The sequence below is a fragment of the Mustela nigripes genome, chromosome 7 (genome assembly GCF_022355385.1).
Source record: "Mustela nigripes isolate SB6536 chromosome 7, MUSNIG.SB6536, whole genome shotgun sequence".
NCBI classification, from domain to species: Eukaryota; Metazoa; Chordata; class Mammalia; order Carnivora; family Mustelidae; genus Mustela; species Mustela nigripes.
This window is the reverse complement of record NC_081563.1, coordinates 127,137,464-127,156,466: the sequence shown is the minus strand read 5'-3', so window position 1 is coordinate 127,156,466 and position 19,003 is coordinate 127,137,464. Positions and strand designations below refer to the sequence as shown.

General features: G+C 45.1%; 1 protein-coding gene across 5 annotated transcripts in view; it reads right to left on the bottom strand.

The window, feature by feature from the left end:
• Positions 1 to 19,003, bottom strand: part of EYA2 (EYA transcriptional coactivator and phosphatase 2) — a 272,876-nt gene that overhangs the window by 181,959 nt on the left and 71,914 nt on the right. For 3 of the 5 annotated variants that reach the window (XM_059407158.1, XM_059407157.1, XM_059407161.1), the window contains exon 2: positions 6,139 to 6,251. In XM_059407158.1, the coding sequence (XP_059263141.1) occupies positions 6,139 to 6,241 (103 nt within the window). In that variant the 5' untranslated portion in view covers positions 6,242 to 6,251. Of the gene's footprint in view, positions 1 to 2,106; positions 2,294 to 6,138; positions 6,252 to 19,003 lie in introns of those variants that run through there. The other 2 variants (XM_059407159.1, XM_059407160.1) reach the window with 2 other exon arrangements.

Here is a 19,003-nt window from a genome sequence, read left to right as displayed (position 1 = left end):
CATCCATCCATCCATCCATCCATCTTCCATTCATCCATCCACCCGTCCGTCCATCCTTCATCCATCCATCATCCATCCATCTATCCTTTACTCTTCCATCCATTGCTCTATCTATCTATCCACCCATTAACAATTTTTAAGGCTCTACCATGAGTCATAGACTGAGCTGTGTGCTAATCAGGGACAATAATTTAAATACATATCTAGGAATAAAAAACTGTCCTTGTCCTGGAGAAATTTACCATCTAAGAACACTATTCTCCATCCTGGAACACAATAAACTCATCTGGAGAGCTTTAGAAAAATCCCATTGTGTGGGTCATACTTCTGACCAATTAAATCAGATTCTCTGGGTGTGGCATCTGGACATGAGTCTTTTTAAAAACTTTTTTAAACTTCCCAGGAGATTCTGGTGAGCAGACAGATTTGAAAACGGTGCAGAAGCCTTGTTCTCAGGGTGTGGTTTTGGGGCCAGCAGTATCAGCATTACCTGGAACTTGTCAGAAACACAAATTTTTGGGCCCCAGACCAAACCTTTACTGAATCAGCAATGCTAGGAGTGGAGTCCTGCCATGTGCGCGCTAAGAAAACTTGCAAAGTAATTCTGATGCACAACCAAGCTAACCCCTCGCTCCTAAGAGTGACTGGGGAAGCGGGGCAGAGCATCGACATCACCAGGGGGCCTGTTAGAAATGCGGACTCTTGGGGTCTGCAATTTAACAAAGTCCCTGACTGAGTCTATGCACATTAAAGAGGGAGAGACACGGAGCTAACCTCCACTGAGCGCTTTCTAAGCACTCCGCAAGGCTTTAGCATAATCACAGGAAAGCCTTCTAACCACTGGCCCACCTGCAGGTCACCCTACCACATCCCTGCTTTACTTCCTCATAGAAACCACCACTATCTGAAATCCCTTGTTGGTTTAAAAATTCAGTACCTGTCTCTTCCACCAGAAGAGAAGGTCTGGGAGGGGGACTCATCGGTCTCAACCACTTTTATATCCCCACCACCCGCACCAGGAGCTGGCTCACAGCAGGCATTCTGGAACAATTTACCAAACACACACAGCCAGCATATCTTCACTATCCAGGTGAGGACACAGGCTGGCGGAGAATAGGAATTTGGTCAAGGTCACACGGGGGGCAGGTGACAGAGCTGGGGTACACACTGAGCTCAGGCTGAGCCCAAAGCCTGTAGGATGTGGGGTGCAGCGACCATGGGGAGACGCTGAAAGTGCCTCTGGGAGCAGAGTGACCTGCAAAGGCCCTGAAGGCAGGCAGTGTGTGTGTGGGGGTCGTCCCCAGGGCCTCGTGCCCAGCAGGTGCATCAAACAAACTGTTGACCGCATGGCTGCAGAAACGAAGGAATGAACAAGAAGCTACCAACCAGCCAGAGGGGCTCGGGAGGTTTTTGCGATGAGGCTGAGGGGGGTCTGTAAGACCAGGGAGGGGACACCTGTGACTCCGTCCCTCCACTTCTCAGCCTCTTGCCTAGAGAAGCAGGACACATGTTCAAACAGCAGCACGCACGATGATACCCCTAGCGTTGTCTGTAAGAGCAAACAATTACAGATAACCTCGTGCTCCTCCCCAGGGGGACGGCTTCATGAACTGGGCATCGTCGTTCTTCAGGTGTGTCATGCGGTCAAACAAAAAAGAGGTAAATCATTACTTAGTGGGTCCTGAGTGAGCAGAGCAAGTTATAACAAATATGTATTATATAAGCGATAGATTTGTATTTGATTTTTTTCTAGCTATACTATAATTTCTATGGTAAACATACATGTTTAAATATATAAAAATATACACACCTAAGCCACATAAACACATGTTGATACAGATGTGACTTCTTACAGAACGGCCTCGACAGACACACAAAACAGGTCACGGTGGTTACTTCCAGGGAAGGGAAGAGACACTGATCTCGGGTAGATGTGGTCCAGGGTTTCAAGTCTTTGTAAGGATTGTGTGTGTGTGTATTTGCTGGTGAGCAGAAACTGGTATGTCACGGAGAAACAGAGGAAAAGGAAGGGCTCTTGCAGGGGTACAGGGTGGTGAGGACTGTGAGGTGTGAAGGCGCACGGGTCCGACAGAGGGGAGCACTCACGGTCACGGGCAGGGCTCCGGCTTCTGTTCTCCCGCATTTGGAGGATTTCCAAAGCACCTAGGAGGCGTCACACACCATTCTCAGCAGGGGGGACACACAGGTGACTGAGGTGGGCCACGTCTGCCTTCTGAGAACTGACATGCGGGCCGAGGACACGATACACAACGGGCGAACAAACGCGTGCCTTCTGACAGAGAGAAGGATGATGAAGAAAAGGAAACAGGACACAGAACCATGTGGGTGCGGGTTCTGTCGGCTCTGCCCTCAAATCCGGTCCTGAATCTGCCCTTTCTCCCTGCCCAGGTCCAAGGCACCGGCACCTCTCACCTGGGTTACTGCAATGCCTCCCTCGCTGGCCCCTGGGCTCCCCATGGGTCCCCACACCCAGTCACCCAGCCCAGCCCGAGGGGTCCTGTCAATACACAGATCAGAGGTCTCTCCTCTGTGCCAAACCCTCGCAGAGCTCCCATCTCACTCATGGTAGGAGCCAAGGTCCTTCCTGTGGCTCTCAAGGTCTGAGCCTGGCCACTGTCCGGACCTCCCCTCCTCTCCCCCACAGCCCCTGGCTCACTGGGCTCCAGCCATGGCGCCTCCTTACCACTCTCAGGCACTCTGGGGACGAGGCTGCCCCAGACCCTTTGCACTTGTAGTTCCCTCTGCATCCGAGGCTCTCCTTCCTCGTCAACAGGAACACCCTCCTTCATCTCCTTAAGGTCTTTACTCAAGTGTTATCTTTCCAGGGACATCCCCACACCCCTGCATTCCCCAGGCTCCTCCCCGGCTTCCCCCCTGCCTCCCCCATCCACAACTTGTATCACTGCCTGCCATGCTCTGTATTTTGCTTATTTACTGTTATTATCAGCCTCTGGCCTGCCAGCCCCTTGGGGCAGACTCTAGGAAGTCAGGGGCCTTTGTATGCTGACTTCCTAGTGCTTCAAACAAAGCTGGGCAGGCGGCTGAAGAAACACCTGTTGCATGAGTGAATGAACCGTTACTTCTGATAGGAAGAGGAAAAGACCTCCCTGATGAGCCCTGAAGGCTGAGGGATGGCCCCACAGATGGGGACACTGGTCCAGGCCAAGGGGACAGCACGTGCCAAGGCCCCGAGGGCAGCATCACGCTCCTGATTTACAGCAAAAGAAACAAGGTCAAGGCTAGGTCTACTGAGCAAAGGGGATGGGGAGGAGCCGAGCTGGAGAGGCTGGCGGCAACAGACAAGGTGAGCCTGGTGGCCGAAAGGAAGGAAATTAGATCGTATTCTATACTTTTTAAGAAAAGCTTAGTCCTTTCCATGTTTTAACTATTTCATCCTCACATGGTCCGTGGAACAATTGCTCCCCTTTAACAGAGGAGGCAAAGAAATTCCAGAGAGGCTGGGTGACCACGCCGGGGGCTGGGGGTGTGGGGGGCAGGCAGTACGAAGCAGCACGAATGCAGTGGGAGCCACCGGGGGATTTCTGGGTTTCAGATTCCTTCCAGAACACCCTGAATGGAGGCCCCCTGGCTTGTGCCCCCCTTGGGCCCCTCCCTGGATCCGGGCCCCTGCAGTCAATAATGACTCTGTCACGGAAGGGCCCAGGAGGCCAGGCTGGAAGGGCAGCTGATGAACCTGGCACTAGAGGCCAGAGCCAGGGCAGAATGTTCCCTGCTGAGCCCAGGAGCGCATAGCCCATCTCAAGAGAAAGAAAAGTGTGTGGGTGCATGTGTGTGTGTGTGTGCGCGCATGTGCATGCGTAACCTGACCCTACTGGCTCTGCCTGCTCTGAATTTGGGAGCAACTGCTCCAGGGCAGTGGAAAGGGTGAGGACAGGAGAGAGACAGTCTGTGGGTGCTACCACTGTGGAGGACAAATAATCTGGGGTCTGAGGACTCTTCAGGGCTTGGGAGAAAGTGAGTCTGAGGTTTAGAAGTGGGGACACTGGAGCTGGAGTGCCTGGGTTTGTTTCCTGGCCCTGCCACTGGTTGTGTGTCTCTGGGCCGCTTACTTAATATTTAATTCTCCCATGCCTCAACTTATGCATCTGTAAGATGGGCTCCTAGCCTAATAAGTGTGTAATAACTCAGTGAGAAACATGATAGTGTACTGATTAGGAGAAGAGATTTCAGGGTTAGACGGCTCAGGTTCAAATTCTGGCAGTCACTGAACTGTGTCAACTCGATCAAGCGACCTCAGGATCTCTTGACCTCTCTGTGCCTCAGTTCCCTCATTGTTAACACAAAGCTTAACCACAGGGGGTGTGGGGATTCAGTGAGTTAGACATCCATCCCTGGTACACAGCAAGAGCCATGTGTTTCCTCTGCCGGGGCAGAGGAGGAGGAGGGTTAATCTATAGTTACACTGCTTTTCACGGTGCCTGCACTAAGTACATGCTCACAAAAATTAAGGATGAAAGAAGTGGCTGGGACTCATCTCAGGGACAGCTGCTCCCCAGCTCCCACTAGTGGCAGCCAGGTGGGAATGTAGGCCCTGCGTCTCTAAAGCGTTCAGCATTATCAAAAGCAAGTAGAAATTCAAGATTTTTATGTGAGCGCTCCTGGTTTTTACAAGTTCACTTTTATTTAAAGTGGAGTGTAAACCAAACAAAGGCATTCATGAGGACCAGACTTGGCTGTGAGCTGCTGGTCTGCAACCCTGGTTTTACGGTCCTTGTGGTGATCTGGCTCCGAAACGAATGACCATGCAATGCTACGTTTAACCCTGGTACCACACGTCCTGGTACCAACCGTGGCCGGCAGCAGTAAGCATGCTATGGAGTGGGTCATGACTATGCCCCCATTTCACAGGTGAGAAAATGGAGGCTCAGAAAGATGAAACAATTTGCTGGAGGCCATCTGGCTGGGAAGCAGTGGGTCTGGGGTTTAGCCTGGGATCCTCCTCACCCACCAACCTCCTCTTCCTCCTCCTCCTAGCTCTCCCAGCTCTGAAATAAAGCCCTAGGTTGAAGAGTGCCTCCACTCGGAAAGAAGAGAATGACTGTTTTTGAACAGGGCTCAATAAGCTGTCTCCAACTCTCAAAGAGCCCCCCCCGGGGGGGGTGGTCAACATGGACCCTCCAAAGTGCCAAGAAGAATGAGGGTGTGTTCTCCAGCATGTGGTTTGGTGGGGGGCGGGGGTGGTGGAAATCCCAGACCCTCCTAGTGGTCTTTGAGTGGGCTTGTCCCTGCTTCATTACCAGCATGCAAGGGAAATGTCATTGTCCTGGTGACAGCAAGGATTACTCCCTGGAGGCCTGGAGTTGCTTAAGAGCAAATTCCTGGCGATGCTGTATTTGACTAGACACAAGTCTCTGGTTTTCCACGATGGTAACCGTCATCAAACACAGACAGGGCGGGAGAGACAGCCCGGGATCTCAGGACACCAGCATCAAATCCCAAAGCTGGCCACATAAAGGGTTAAGTCCAATGGTTAAACATAATAGCTTAATGCCTTCTGCTACCACCCAGCTCTCCCAGGAGGGCTGACAGATCCCAAACAGGGCAAACAATAGCTGGAATTGTTCTAGTGAAAACTAGTTCGGCTGCATCACTTGCCAATAATTTTTTAAACAGCTTAACTCTCCTCTGCTTCCTTGACTCTAACCCAACCCGAAAGCAAAAGGCAGATGAGTTCTTGTCCCAGCGTCAAACCTTTGTAAACAAATTGCCCGCCAGGATGCGTGATGGCAGGACGGTGCTGGGGGACAGACTCGGAGCTGGAGCCCTGACCCTGCGGGACACACCCAGGGCCGGGCCCTGGAACGCACCCGAAACTGCCTATCGTCCCAGGAGGTGTCAGCATTTCTTGGCACAGGAAGTTTGGGACACGAATGAGCACACTCGCCCCTCTAATGACCAGACAGGACAGCAGCATTGTTAGCAATGCACGCCAAAGTTCGGGTCCAGAGGCAACAATCCCAACGGCGAGAGGAGAGATCATCATAATGACGGTACTTGGGAAAGGACACGTGTCGAAGGCTGTTAGTCCCTTAACTAAATTCCACGGGGCGAGTGCGACCGCCACAGGCCCACCAACACTCACACCGGGAGGCCTACCTTCTACGTCACTCAGAGTCCAGACATCCGCACGGTTAAGCTTCGCTTTACCCGGACGATCGCGGTTTACGGTGAGGCTGGGTGAGATCACCAGTTCTAGCATTTCCTTGTACCTGGCAGAAAACAAAGGGAAATATAATTTATTCATTAATTATGCATGCTTACTAATGATTCCTATTTCTTTCCCTAAGAGTATAAATATTAAAGCTGATTACCTAAACCCGGCCGTCTTATAAATTCTACATAATAAAAATTCACTAAACTTTTCATCAAAGGGAAATGAGGAATTAAAATGAAGTGCTTGCTCCCCTCCGGAGAATACACCCACTTGATTAAAACTTTCCCCTCCTTCATACGGTATTTTGCCATTAGAAAAATTGTATTCCGGTCTCTTTTAAATGTCATCGGAATGAGCTGAAGAGAGCGAGGGAGCCTTCCCAGCAGAGGAAGGGAGGGACAGGCGGAGAGGCAGAGTTGGAGTTTGGATTCCCCAAAGCAGAGGCTTAGGGAGCAGAGGGGGTTGACTGCAGTTTCGAGGGAAAAATGGACATGGTGTTAGTTAGATGGACAGACAGAGGCTCAGAAGGCATTCACAACATTGAACAAGTCCCTCTTGGCAGCCACACTCCCAGCCTATCACTTTGGTCCCCACCAAGGGGAAGGAAACACTAGCTCCCGAATTACGGCGTTGATAAAATGCTACGGAGGGCAAGGGAATTGTGGGACACGTCTCCTGGGTCTTTCTCAGTTTTTTATTGAAAACTGTTCAGACCTTGCACCGTGGCCGGTAGTTATTCCTCCTAAATTCCTACCCGCTGTGGTTAGGAAGTGAGGTTTCTGGTTCGTGTGCATGATACCACGCCTGGCGGTTTCCAAAGGGCTAAACTACAAGCAGTAATGACTGGCGCTGATTCAAGGTGTCCTCAGAGAAAGACTACGCACATCAGTATTGCGAGGTCATCGTTGGGAGGATCAGTTATCATTACTTTAATAAAACACAACATACCCACCGATGGCAAAGAGGTTATAAACTCAGGTTCCACCATGAAAAGGTCACGGATTCAAAATTTTGATGTCGCTCTTCATGACTTTGAGAAAGTTAGTGAACTGCTTGAGTGAAAAGCTGGCTCGTCTGGGTAATGGGGTTGTTAGACTACTTCCCTGGAAAGGTCATGGTGAGGAAGGAAATAGGTGGTACCTGCAAGGAAAGGTCTTTGTGGGGAGCAACCTAAATGTCCACACATTCCCGAGAAAGAAAAATTAAAGGTGGTGGGCGCGCATGGTGGAGTATCATACAGGAGTGAAAAAGACCAAGCTGGGCTCCACACACGGCAGGACAGAGTCCTGAGCAGAGGGGCAGAAGGGTATCCAAAGTAGGATATCATTTCTATGAAGTACGAAACATACAGATCAATACTATACACTGTTTAGGGATACGCGCAAATGCAATTCACAGGTAATAGTATGCATAGGATGAAAAATACGAATTTCAGAGAGTGGCTGACTCTAGGGATGGTGGGGGCACTTTGGGAAGTGGTATCCTGGGGGCCTGAACTGAGTTTGTAACATTTTAGTTCAGGGGTGGACACCCTGGGGTCCATCCAAATCCCGCCCATCTTTTCGTGGGAACCATGAGCTAAGAATGGCTTTCACATTTTTATTGTCTATTATTTTTTATTTATTTTAGAGAAGGGGAGTAGGGGGCAGAGGGAGAGAGAGAATCTCGGGCAGGTTCCACACCCATCGAGGAGTCTGACACGAGGCTCGATCTCATAATGCTGAGATCACAACCTGAGCTGAAATCGGGAACCAGATACCTCACCGACTGAGCCACCCAGGTGTCCCAGCTTTTGTGTTTTGAAATGGTTAGAAACAAATCGAAAAAAGGATAACATTTCAAGACCTGTGAAAACTGCAGTTAAGTCCACAAGCAAAGTGCTCTCTGAACGCAGTCCTGCCTGTTGGTCGGTTGGATCGCCTGGGACTAATTTCACACGGCACCTTCTCAGTACAGTAGTTGTGACAGAGCCCCGCCCAGCTGGACATATTTAGCGATCAGCAGAAAAAGCTTGCCAACTCCCGTTTTACTGGTGGGGATACCACTGTGATGTGGCCACTACACAACTTTGTGGGCCCGAAACACTGATTTAAAAAAAAAAAAAATAAAACACCAAAGAAATCTCTTATGCCAGGACCGCACACAGGAAGTACTTTATATACACTTTTTAATCTGTTGAGAGAATTCCACACAAGTGAGCTCCTAGTGTTTATATCTTTCTGTGAGCAGGTAAACATCTGCCTGATGGGGAAAGAAGGAGCACTGTGACTTCTGGGCTTGGTCGCGTTGCTTATTTACTTTACCAAGTGCTGCTGTCATTCTCAGGAGCTCAGAGCAGGAAGGTGCTTGTGAGTTCTAGCCCTGGGACAGAGCCCTGCTAAGGAAAGCTTTTGGCGTGCTCTCCTTTGACTTTTGCCTAACATTCTTGAAGGCCAGGCCAACATGGAAATCACCTCATTTCCCCCACAACACCTGATCCAGAATCATGGTCATTCTGTTGTCATCCTGTTACCATCTGCAGAAGGGAGCGAGCAAAGAGAGACAGAAGGGGGACAGGGAAGGAGGAAATCTATAATTGGAGGATTAGCTTCCTCAAACAAGAATTTGTTAAACGTTCCCATATATTCTCATTTTCAACTCCATCTTGGACGGTGACTTTTAATGTATTAAATATGTAAATGCATTCCCTTATAAAGTGATGTTGTATTGTTTTATGTGTGACTTGTGTTTTAATTTACATGAATAGAGCTGTGCACGAGATCTTGTCCTGTTTATTAGGCTTTTTCTTTCCAGTCTGCACCATGATTCTATAATGTGTACATATTGATGAATAGTCATCTAGCTTATAGTTAGAATTCCATATTGGGGGTGCCTGGGTGGCTCAGTGGGTTAAGCCTCTGCCTTCGGCTCAGGTCATGATCTCAGGGTACTTGGATTGAGCCCCACATTGGGCTCTCTGCTCAACAGGGAGCCTGCTTCCCCCTCTCTCTCTGCCTGCCTCTCTGTCTACTTGTGATCTCTGTCTCTGTCAAATAATTAAATAAAATCTTAAAAAAAAAAAAAGAATTCCATACTCTGTGGTCACTCAATTGTATTTACGTATTGCCCTGCGATAAACATCAAGGAAGGCTTCTTACTATAAACATGTATTTCAGCTACTATAAACAATGCTGCAATGAACATCTTCATTAAAATACACAAACACACACACGCGTATATATAGATACATATATATATATATAAAACATGTACCTATATATGTGTTTACATGCACACACATTCTTAAAATGTATATATATATATATATACATTTATATAAATGTATATATATATATACACACACACACAGATACACAAGGATAATTTCTGTCATTGGGTATATAGGAACTGAATTTGACCAAGTACTAGACTGTTCCTCATTAATTCCTGTGCTAATCTAGATTTCCATCAGAAGTACACAAGTCAGAGGCACCTGAGTGGCTCAGTCGGTTGAGCATCCAACTTTTGGTCTTGGCTCAAGCCTTGATCTCAGGGTTGTGAGTTCGAGCCCCACAGTGGGCTCCACAATGGGCATGGAGCCTATTTTCTAAAAAAGTGCATAAGTATTCTCATTTCATAAATTCTTGCTAACATTTGGCATTGTCTACGTTTCTAATTTTTGTCAGACTAATGGGTGGAAAGTGATACAGTTGTTCTACTTTGCATTTCTATGATTACTAGTGAGTTTGAGCACATAGTCACATAATTGTGGGACATGAGAGTTTCTAGGAACTGTCTATTTATATCTTTTATCTTTGCCCATTTTTCTTTTAAAGATTTTTTTTTTTTTATTTATCTGACAGAGATCACAAGTAGGCAGAGAGGCAAGCAGAGAGAGAGGAGGAAGCAGGCTCCCTGCAGAGCAGAGAGCCCGATGTGGGGCTCGATCCCAGGACCCTGGGATCATGACCTGAGCCGAAGGCAGAGGCTTAACCCACTGAGCCACCCAGGTGCCCCTGCCCATTTTTCTATTGGGGTTTTTTTGTGTGTCTTTTCTTGCTGATTTGCTGGATGCCTTGTAGAGTCTAGATGCTAGTTCATTTCTGGTTTTAGATGCTATAAATTTCTTTCCTTAAGTTTTCATTACTTATGGTGTTTTGGAAATCAAAAAATTTCTAATATATTTACCCAATATTTTTTTCCTAGGTGTAAAATTATTTCTCTAACCCTAGGATATTAAAATGTGCCCATATTTTAATTTGTTTACACTTCCATATTCACTTAGAATGTTAACTTTCATGCTTAAGTCTTTAATTCATCTGGAATCTTCCTTTTAATATGGTTTAGAGTTGCATTTTTCTCCAATATTGGAGAAAATAAAAATAAACCATTTTTCCTAATATGTAGTAAACTCTTCAACTGAATTCACCTTCCAGCTATGATGGGATAGTTTGTAATTTTGGTTCAATCTCACTATCACGATACAAAATAAAAGCTATAAAACATCATTTTAAGGTATCAGAGAGCAACCAAGGAGGGCTTGAGGGCCCAAGATCCCAGAGAGATGAGACATGGACTGAGTTAAGTCTGACTTCTACCACTTTTCCCCTCAAAACACCTGCCAATTTTTAAGCACAGAAGAAAAAAGAACAGCTTAGGGTTTTCCAGTCTCATTGGGCTGGGGAGACAGCAACTGGAGTTCAGGGATAAGGTAGCTAGAACTCAAGGAGCAAAGGTCCTACAGCTATGAGAACCACAGAGGAGTGATCCTGACATTGCTGACAATTAAAACCTTTGAGGAGTTTGGTGATACCTAAGCTGGGTGGGGTGAGAGTGAGAGAAACGAAACACAGGGAGGTAGCTAAGAAGACAAGAAATGAAGCAGAGCTTTTGGCAATCTCCCAGTAGTAGGGAGGTGAAAATTGGAGTTCATGGTCCATCAAGGATGAGAATCGTTGGTAAACACACTAGGCTTTTTAACTAAGACTTCTGAAAAGTTACTCCCTTAGAGGATGGGCAAACCAAATAGATCCTGATTTGTCATCCAATAATCCCTTATTGGTTCAAAGCGATTTACCTCTAGTATCACCACTTGGCAGAAGAAATGTAACTTTCTTTTGGGGAAGGTATTATCTTCCAGAGTTTCCATAATTTTTCATAAGCAATGTTTAGCACTTAATAAAAATTATGAGGCATGCAAGAAGACAAGGCCAAATGATTAAAAACTAAGACAAAAAACCAAACCCATAATAAGATTCAGATATTGGACTTATCAAACATGGACTCCCAAACTACCTTGATAATATGATCAAGAAAACAGATCTAAATGAATACTACTACTAGAGAACTAGAATAAAAATCAAATGAAAATTCTAAAACTGAAAAATATAATAATTGAAATTAAGAGCTCCATAGAGCAGATGAACTATGGATTTGAGGTAGCAAAAGAAAGGCATAACGAACTGGAAGATAAGTCAGCAAACAAATCACAGAAAGAATGTTGGAAAGGAAAATAGGTAAAAATAAAATAAAATAAAATAATATGGGACATGGAGAAAAGGTCCTGCATACATGTAACAGGGGCCACAGAAGGAAAGAAAAGAGAAAACAAATCAGAAACAATATTTAGTGGGGCGTCTGGGTGGCTCAGTGGGTTAAGCCTCTGCCTTTGGCTCAGGTTGTAATCTCAGGGTTCTGGGATTGAGCCCCACATCAGGATCCTTGCTCAGGAGGGAGCCTGCTTTTCCCCCTCTCTCTCTGCCTGCCTCTCTGCCTGCTTGTGATCTCTCTTTGTGTGTCAAATAAAAAAAAAATATTAAAAAAAGAAACAATATTTAGCAAGAATCTTGGAAAATCTTCCAAGACTGATAAAGACATCAAGCCAATGCAATCAGCAAGTTCTGCAAAGCAGAAGAAAAATAAATACAGAGGAAAACACTCCTGAGCATATCATAGTCAAACTACACACATGTGAGACTATATTATCTTAAAAGCAGCCAGAGGGTGAATAAAAGACAAATTATCAGGGCTCCTAGGTGGCTCAGTCAGTTAAGAATCTGCCTTCAGCTCAGGTCATGATCTCAGGATCCTGGGATTCTGATCGAGCCCCATGCTGGGTGCCCTGCTCAGTGGGGAGCCTGCGTCTCCCTCTTCCCTCTGCTTGTGTGCTTTCTCTCTCACTTGCTATCTCTCTCTCTCAAATAAATAAATAAAATAAAAGGCACGTATTGCATGGAGCACTGGGTGTGGTGCATAAACAATGAATTTTGGAACACTGAAAAGAAATAAAATAAAATAAAATGGAAAAAAAAAGAAATAAAATGCAAATTATTTTTAAAGAAGGAATAATAAGACTTCTCTGCAAGTATGATGGAAACCAAAAACAATGGAATTTCATCCGCTAACACAGTATTCTGTGCCAGCAAAAAAAAAACACAAAAAACCTTCAAAAATGAAGATAAAGGGGTGCCTGGGTGGTTCAGTGGCTTAAAGCCTCTGCCTTCGGCTCAGGTCATTGATCCCAGGGTCCTGGGATTGAGCCCCACATCGGGCTCTCTGCTCAGCGGGGAGCCTGCTTCCTCCTCCTCTCTCTGCCTGCCTCTCTGCCTACTTGTGATCTCTCTGTCAAATAAATAAATAAATTCTTTTTAAAAAATGAAGATAGGGCTCCTGGGTGGCTCAGTGGGTTAAGCCTCTGCCTTCGGCTCAGGTCATGATCTCAGGGTCCTGGGATCGAGACCCGCATCGGGCTCTCTGCTCAGCGGGGAGCCTGCTTCCCTCTCTCTCTCTCTCTGCCTGCCTCTCTGTCTACTTGTGATCTCTCTGTGTCAAATAAATAAAATCTTTAAAAAAAAATAAATAAAAAATTAAAAATGAAGATAAAAATGAAACAAACAAAAATTAAGATTATTTGTCACCAGGACATTTGCACTACAAAAGAATGCTTTGGAAGCATGAAAATTTGGCTAAGGATGGAGAACAACATAAAAGGATAAATATGTAAATAAGAGGGGGAGACATGAAGTTTACATGTTCTCAGGACACTGCATTTTCCTGGAAGTGGTACAAGTACTAATTTATAGCAAACTTTAAAATTTATAAGGATACATGCTATAATCTTTAGAGTAACGACTTAGAGAAAAATAAAAGTGTATGCCAACAGGTTACTAGAGGAGAAAATGGAACAATGGAAATACGTCATTAATCCAAAAGAAAGCAAGAAATTATATAAAAAAAAAAAAAAGAAGAGATGGAACAAATAGGAAAAAAGATAGATTTAAATTCAAATTTATCCATAATTACATTAAATGTAACCATTTAATGTCCATTTACCTTAAGGAATAAATACTCCCACTAAAAGACAAATATTACAAGACTGGATTAAAAAACTAACTGCATGTTTATTACAAGATACCCCTTTTAAATATAAAGACACACAAAGACTCAGAGCAAAAAATTGTAAAAATCCACATGAAGCAAACACCAAATAAAAGAAAGCTGACATAATTTCAAATAGACTTGAAATTAAAAACCACTACTAGAGATTTAGAGGAACATACTGTAATGATAAAAGAATGAAGATATAACAATTAGGAAGTTTGCCCTTCCCAAAACTAATTTGCATGGTATTGACTCTAAAAAGGAAGAAAGAGCCTAGATCTTTGTTAGGTAATTCAAGATCTCAACTTCAAACATACCAACAGCAATTCAAACCCGTCCTCCGTTGGAGGAAAATAAATAAGCATCACCAACAAAGCCAAAGCAATAGAAATGTTAGTTCTCACAAAGTAAACAGGACCCTGACAATCCTTCTTTCCCGTTGCCAACTAGAACTTACGGGTACTTCTATCTTGCAAAAGCAAAATATTAATCACCAAGTATGGCAGTAGGAGCAGTTCAGTGAGCAAACCCTTCCAAAAATTCTAACCATAGCTCCCATTTCCCAGGCACCCATTCTACACCAGGGAGTTTCCCCCATCACCTTTACATCACCTCCTTCAAATTCTCTCCACCATGCCGGGAGATATAAAGGTCCACCCTCTATTTCCCAACAGGCTGACTAAATACAGGTTTAGGTCTGTGCACAGCATAAGCACCAAGGAAACATGACTCATTCCCGCTTGGTGAACTCATCCTGTTCAGCCATCCTCCTGCTCCTTCAGATCTGAAAAGAAGTTAAAATTTCAGCACACAGTGAGTTTCGGATTTGAGTTTTATGGGTTGTATTGTTTTATTATTGAATTACATGGAGCAGCCGAGGAAGGAGGCTGATCTCTTTGGTGTTTTGAGGCCTCTGAAGGTCTTAACCTGGCCGTGATTATAGTGCTCATTTTATAGATAATAGAAATAAAACTAATGATCACTCAAAGATCATTTAGTCTAGGGCAAAGAGCTCCCTGCATATATTGGCTTGTTGAGTCCTATGAGGTGGGTAGAGATGAGGAGACTGAGTTTCAGAAAGTGATCTGTTAGCTAATGGTAGAGCCAGGATTCACAACCAGGTGGTCTGGTTCTAAGGTCTGTGCTATATTTTTTAAATTAATTAATTATTACTGAAATACAGTTGACATACAATGTCATATTAGTTTCAGGTATACAACATAGTGATTTGACAATTCTTTACATTACTCAGTGCTCATCAGGATAAATGTAGTCACCATTTGTCCCCATATACTGTTATTACAATATTATTGGCTATATTCCCTATGCTGTACTTTTCATCTCTGTGACTTATGTATTTTATAATTGCAAGTTTGTACCTCTTAATCCCTTTTACCTAATCTGCCCATCACTCCAGCCGCCTCCTCTCTGGGCATCACATTTGTATTTAAGAGTCTGTTTGTTTTGCCTTTTAGATTTCATGTACAAATGAATCACATGTTGTCTTTCTGTGTCTAACTTATTTCACTTAGCGTAATACCCTCTAGGTCCACCCATGGCAAGAATGGCAAGATTTCATTCCTTTTCATGGCCAAGTAATATTTCACCAAGCACACATGCATGTGTATCTCACATCTTTATCCGTTCATCTATTGATGGGCACTTGGATTGCTTCTGTATATTGGCTATTGTATTAATGCTGCAATAAAAATGGTAGTACATACATATTTTCAATTAGTGTTTTCATTTTCTTTGGGTAAATATCCACTAGTGGGATCATACAGTATTACTATTTAATTTTTTGAGGAACTGCCACACTATTTTCCACAGTGATTGTACCAACAACAACCTACATTTCCACCAACAGTGCATGATCGTTCCCTTTACTCTGTGTCCTTGCCAACACCTGTTATTTCTTGTCTTTTTGACACTAGTCATTCGGACTGGTGTGAGGTAACCTCTCATTGATATGTAGATTGCTTTGGGTAGAATGAACATTTCAACAATATTAATTCTTGTTAGACAATAAGAATTCTTGTCTGTGAGTATGGTACATCTTTCCATTTGTATCATTTTCATTTTCTTTCATCAATGTCTTACAGTTTTTAAGAGTATAGGTCTTTTATCTCCTTGGTTAAATTTATTCCTAGGTATTTTAATCCATTTGGTGCAATTGTAAATGGGACTGTTTTGAAATTTTTCTTTCTCTTACTTTATTATTAGTATGTAGAAACACAGAAGATTTCTGCATGTTAATTTTGTATCCTGCAACTTTACTGAATTCACTTGAGTTCTAATAGTTATTTTGAGGAGTCTCAGGGTTTTCTATGCATAGTCTCATGCCATCTACAAAAGTGACAGTTTTACTTCTTCCTTAACTTCTTTTCATTTCTTTTTCTTGTCTGATTGCTATGGCTAGGACTTCCAGTACTATGTTGAATATAAGTGCTGATAGTGGACATCCTCATCTTGTTCCTGATCTTGGAGGCAAAGCTTTCAGTATTTCACCACTAAATATGATGTTAGCTGTGGGTTTTTCATATATAGCCTTCATTATTTTGAGGTATGTTACCTCTAACTGTACTTTTTTGAGTTTTTATCATAAGTGGATGGTGAATTTTGCCAAATGCTTTTTCTGCATCTATCGAGATGATAATCTGGTTTTTATCCTGCTTCAGTATTGCACATTGATTGATTAGTGAAAACTGAATCACCCCTGTATTTCTAGATTAAATCCTACTTGATCAAGATAAAGGATAATTTTAATGTATTCCTGAATTTGATTTGTTAATATTTTGTTGAGGATTTCTGCATCCATGTTCATCAGGGACAGTTCTGTGCTCTTAACCACAGTGTGCAAATAAAACTGGGTCAAAATTTGAACCCAGGGCCCAATATCCACTAAGCCACCGGTCAGAGCTCTGGCTCTGTCATGTGACACATGGGTTCAAACTCCAGCTTTGCATCTTATCAGTTGTATGACCTTGGGTGAGTTATGCAAATTCTCTGAACCTTATCCATAAGGATGGAGAAAGTAACAGTACCTTCCCCAGTAGGTTATGTGCGGATTAAGTTAGAGAAGGCATCTACACCGACAAAAGACACCCTTAGTTCCATTCCAGGGAGATACTAGGAACTGTTGTGAGGATCATCTAGAAACCACTGGTTCCTATTGTAGTTTGACAGGCAGAGTTGAATTCTCTTGCAGTTGGTGGAGAGGCTTCCCTCACTCACATTCTACCCCCCTTTTCCCCTGCTCACAATGACCTGAAATAGGAGAACAGCTTATTCTCTTTGCAGGGGAGGGAAGAGAGAAATCAGACAGTCTTAACAACAGAGTCTGGAGGGTGGGAGGAGAAAGACTTAGCTTCTCTTTCATGAAGTCAGGGAAAGGAAGCAAAGGCATGGGATTCATTTACAAAAAATGTTTCCCGTTGCATCGTTGCAAAACCCCAATACCCCTGCTGCTTCAGAACCAGACCCAAGAGGAGTGGGAAGAAAGAGGCATTCAAAAGCCCCCGCCCTCTGGCCTTCTCTTTGGCCTGCTGCTGCCAGAGGCTTGCACCATTTGTTACCCTTGTCACCACCCCTGTCCCCGGGGACTGAGAAGCACTGAGGGAGCACGGGGCTGCTGGAGGAGCCCAAGAGATGACAGCTGGAAGGTGGGGGGTAGGGAGGACTTCAAAGGCAGTGAAAGATCAAAAGCAGATGGAGGGTCCCAGGCGGGTGGGTGGCTCACCTTTCCACACCCCCCCGAGTGCCCTGGCTACCTTGGCTGAGAGCAGTGGCCCTGCCTGCTGGATGGAGAGGACAGATGGCCAGTCGGCCAAGGGGACCTCAGAGAGGGCCAATTCCCAGCATCTTTCAAGGGCTTAGAAACCCAAACCTGCCAACAGCAATCACAGGCTTCTGGATAGACGACAGCTGTGGCCCAAACCTGGACGTTTCTGGCTGCCTCCACCACCCTCATATCATTTCGTTCAAAATACATCTGCTTATCGCAAACTCGCCTCGGCCCCAGTCTCCCCCCATCTGGCGGGGGGGGGCGGGGGGTTGTGGGGTTGCTCACACCAGAAGCCCAGGACTGTTGCCCCCTCCTCGCTCTCCTTCAGCTCTCACACCCAATCCGTCACCAGGTGTTGTTAAATCCACCTTGGAAACATCCACGGAATGCACTGAGCGATTTCCACCTCCATGGGCATCGCTTGGCCCAAGTCACTACCATCTCTGCCCTGGACAGCCACCACAGCCTCTGTGCCCATTTCCGAGGGGCTAGTCTAGCCTCCATCCAGGTTGTTCTTTCGGCAGCAGACTCAGGAGTTTCTGACAACATAACTCTGAACCTGCCTTCGTCGTCACAACCTTGCTTATAACCTCTGACTGTCCTCAAGGCTTTAGAACACAGCCTTGATCTGGCTTCCCTGCAAGGGAGGTCTCATTCTGGCACACTGGCCTTTCTCTCACTCCATGCTCCCTCCTGTCATGAGGTCTTTGCACATGCTGTTCTCTCTGCCTGGGACACCATTCCCTCCTGTTCACCCTTCAGAGGTCTTAGCTACCATGATCTCCCCAGGCCTTCCCCAAGGGGGGCCCATCCCCTACACCAGCCTCCACGGGGCCATGTCCCTCTCCCTACACCAGTCACCCAATTTTGGGGGAGTGTTTGGATGTTATTTAATTTTCATCTGTCTTTCTTACCAGACTGTATACTCCCTGATGGCAAGGATTTTGTCTATTTTGTCCACCATTACATTCCCCAAATCTCCTGCAGGGTCTGGCCTTTGATAACTGTTTAATAAATACTTCCTGGAGGGGTGCCTGGGTGACTCAGTTGGTTGAGCATCTGACTTCAGCTCAGGTCATGATCTCAGGGTCCTGTGAGGGAGCCCCGTGTGAGGTTTGCACTCAGCAGGGAGTCTGCTTGTCCCTCTGTCCCTTCCCCTGCTCATGCTCTGTCTCTCCAATAAATAAAATCTTAAAACAATAAATATTTCTTGTATAATGAATGAATTGCCATATGAATAAATGTACCCATTCAACCAATATGAATTGAGTGTCTGCTATTTGTGCCAAATACTGCTGGTCACGGCCACTGTCACTACCCTGGATGATGTACACATTTATATTACCTGCCAGGCCCCTCTGGGCACTGAGTTTGAGACCCTCAAGTTTACTCTTCTTCCCAGCATGAGGCCTCCACACAGTAGGACACAGTCAGCAGAATGTGGACATTGGATGTTACCGTCCCCAACCCCCACCCTGCACTGGCGCATCCCAGAAGCTCCTTCCCCAATAACACAAGCTGTCTGTGAATGACGGTTATTTACTATTAAGCTCTGCCTGGCTGTCATGCCCTTGGCAGTCCTGCTGGCCCCCTTCTTAGGTGTGTTCCCCAGCTTGACTGAGACACAACCAGTATATTGTGCAAGTTTAAGGTGTATAATGAGA